Source organism: Oncorhynchus clarkii, chromosome 7, assembly GCF_045791955.1.
Source record: "Oncorhynchus clarkii lewisi isolate Uvic-CL-2024 chromosome 7, UVic_Ocla_1.0, whole genome shotgun sequence".
NCBI classification, from domain to species: domain Eukaryota; kingdom Metazoa; phylum Chordata; class Actinopteri; order Salmoniformes; family Salmonidae; genus Oncorhynchus; species Oncorhynchus clarkii.
Genome location: NC_092153.1, coordinates 55808649 through 55811629, shown reverse-complemented (window position 1 = coordinate 55811629; position 2981 = coordinate 55808649). Strand labels below are relative to the sequence as shown.

The window sequence follows — 2981 nt, the reverse complement described above, 5'->3', positions numbered from 1 at the left end:
CAGTTCATCAGGAGCTTCATGAAATGGGTTTTCATGGCCAAGCAGCCGCACACAAGCCTAAGATCACTATGCACAATGCTAAGCATCGGCAGGAGCGGTGTAAAGCTCGCCGCCATTGGACTCTGAAGCAGTGGAATCGTGTTCTCTGAAGTGATGAATCACGCTTCACCATCTGGCATTCCGACGGATAAATCTGGGTTTTGTGGATGCCAGTAGAACGCTACCTGCCCCAATGCATAGTGCCAACTGTAAAGTTTGGTGGAGAAGGAATAATGGTTCAGGCTAGGCCCCTTAGTTCCATTGAAGGGAAATCTTAACGCTACAGCATACATTGACATTGTAGACAATTCTGTGCTCCCAACTTTGTGTCAACAGTTTGGGGAAGGCTCTTTCATGTTTCAGCATGTCAATGCCCCCGTGCACAAAGCAAGGTCCATACAGAAATGGTTTGTCGAGATCGGTATGGAAGAACTTGACTGGCCTGCACAGAGCTCTGACCTCAACCACATCGAAAGCCTTTGGGATGAATTGGAACGCCGACTGCGAGCCAGCATCAGTGCCCGACCTCGCTAATGCTCTTGTAGCTGAATGGAGGCCCCGCAGCAATGTTACAACATCTAGTGGAAAGCCTTCCCAGAAGAGTGGAGGCTGTTATTGCATCCAAGGGGGGAAACTCTATATTAATGCCCATGATTTTGGAATGAGATGTTCGACAAGCAGGCCATGTAGTGTAAATGTAGTGTAAATAATGGTCATGCAGTGTAAATAATGTCACTAGTCTTTTGTAAATACCACTTACTATTTCATCATTTGCTAACATCTTGAATATGAAGGAATGCATAAAGACAATCTCCTATACATTTCCTCTCAATTTTGAAAGCAGGTGGTCAAAATCCCCACTGTATTTGAGTAGATCTGTTAGTCATCTGTCATGAATGTTTGCATGCTTGTCTCTGTCCGTCCGTCCGTCCGTCTGTTTGTTGTAAGTTTTTCATATGTTACCAGTCAATGTAACAAAAGCATATCTCATACTGTACCGTTGTTCATTTTGCTTCACAGAGGACTATGACCCTGATTATTTTCCTGGTAAGATACTTGTATGAGCTTGTTACCTATATTACTCTGGTAGTATCATCAGTTTTGATAAAAACGTAGTTTTGATAAACTGATGTAGAAAGCTTCTCTGCCCTTTGATGATGTACTGAAAACTCTCTCTCCCTGTCAGAGAATCCTGACACGGATGTCCAGCAGCAGGTCTTGTTACATGGTCCTCGACCATTCCCTGAGCCAGAACGTCCTCGTCCATCTGGTACGTACCCACCTCTCATGATCTACTCTTCAACATGTATTATCTACAGTTCAACATCTACACCCACTGTCATGTTCTGTTGTCACATTAACAGAAGTATTCCATTTCAATGGGAGTTGAGTTTCTGTTTTGTTTTCCAGAGCCAGAGACAGAGCCCACAGAACCTGGCCCCCTAGGTAAGAAACATAGGGAAAGAGAGAGGGGAAGGGAGGGCCCGTGTGTAAAGTGATTCATGAATGATTGGCTTTGTGTTGAAGTATTATTGCGATATCTATAGGGTTGTATGTATTTTCTTGCATGGCTCACTTGTTTTGTGTTGTGTAGATTGCCGAGAAGAGCAGTACCCCTGCACCAGACTCTACTCTATTCACAAGCCATGCAAACAGTGTCTGAATAGCCTCTGTTTCTACAGGTATGCTACTGCACCTTCGTTTTTACCATGAGGGTATTGACAGTGGATTTATATAGTGTTCAATATCACACTGTAACCCCGCTACTCTCTCCTCAGCTTGCGAAGGGTGTATGTGATCAACAAGGAGGTGTGTGTCAGGACCGTGTGTGCGCATGAAGAGCTGCTAAGAGGTGGTCAGCCTACACTTTTTCTGGTTTATGGTGCACAACCCACTGTCCCTAATAAAGAAAAGCACACACACACGCAGACGGACACACTCAGACGTGGACAGTACAGGAGCAAACTTGTAACCCTTCTCTCTCTCTCTCTGTAGCTGACATGTGCCGTGACCAGTTCTCTCGGTGTGGTGTAGCGGCGGTGAGTGGCCAGTGTGGGTCACTGGGGAGCAGCTGTGGGAAGAGCTGTGGAGGCTGTTGAGAACATGGACACATCAGAGAGAACTCCAGCCCAAATACTGCCACATCTCTTAGGGTCCACATCCCACCCCCTACACCCTTCTCTTCCTCTGTCCCATCTCTTTTCCTGTTTAATCTTCGACTGTATTCCACATAATCTTTGGTTCCAAAAAACTCCTCTATTTGTTTATTTTCTCTACTTCTCTAGTGACTTTCCCCATCATCCCTTTTTTCATCTCTCTTTCAGAATTATACATAATGCAAGGTGGGATCAGTAGAATGTGTGTATGTCTAAACATATTATTTCATATTCAACAGAACATTGATGACTGTATAACATAACTGGTGCTATAAAATCACTAACATACTGGTGCTAAGGAATTGAACTCAGCACTCAAGAGATGCACATAAAACAATCTTGATCTTGTTTTTTTTGCCTTACTGTATCCTATATTCTACATCATTGTGTGGTGTTTGTTGTTGTTTACTGTACCTTTGTTGAAATCAGTCATAGTAGTGAGGGAACAGCAAGAGTGGCAGCCACTGTGCACTGACCTCAACAACAGAGGCATTATCAGCACTCAATCATCATCCCACTGCCTCTGCACTTCCTGGGTGGCGAGCATCCACAATCAGACTTGAAGAGACGGATTCTGACCTGACGCCTGATCTCTCCTGAAAGTGTTTTTGTGTAACACGGTCGGCCACATGACTAGAGCTACGGTGGCTGGTGACCTTGCAGTGAGTGCATAGTTTCACATATCAGAGGCAAGAAGTGGCGGCTCATAAATTGTTACTGTACTACTGCTTTGTAAAACCCTTTCACTATAATGGAGGAGAAAATAAATGTTTTTTTTACTACAAC

At 44.2% G+C, this 2981-nt stretch overlaps 1 protein-coding gene across 4 annotated transcripts in view; it reads left to right on the top strand.

Moving 5' to 3' along the window:
- The window catches only part of LOC139413491 (microfibrillar-associated protein 2-like), a 6547-nt gene extending 3567 nt beyond the window's left edge, over window positions 1-2980 (top strand). For all 4 annotated transcript variants that reach the window (XM_071160953.1, XM_071160957.1, XM_071160954.1 and 1 more), the window contains exons 4-9: window positions 1060-1086; window positions 1226-1309; window positions 1450-1485; window positions 1634-1721; window positions 1818-1891; window positions 2035-2980. In XM_071160953.1, the coding sequence (XP_071017054.1) occupies window positions 1060-1086; window positions 1226-1309; window positions 1450-1485; window positions 1634-1721; window positions 1818-1891; window positions 2035-2138 (413 nt within the window). In that variant the 3' untranslated portion in view covers window positions 2139-2980. The remainder of the gene's footprint in view (window positions 1-1059; window positions 1087-1225; window positions 1310-1449; window positions 1486-1633; window positions 1722-1817; window positions 1892-2034) is intronic.
- The last annotated feature ends 1 nt before the right edge of the window (window position 2981 follows it).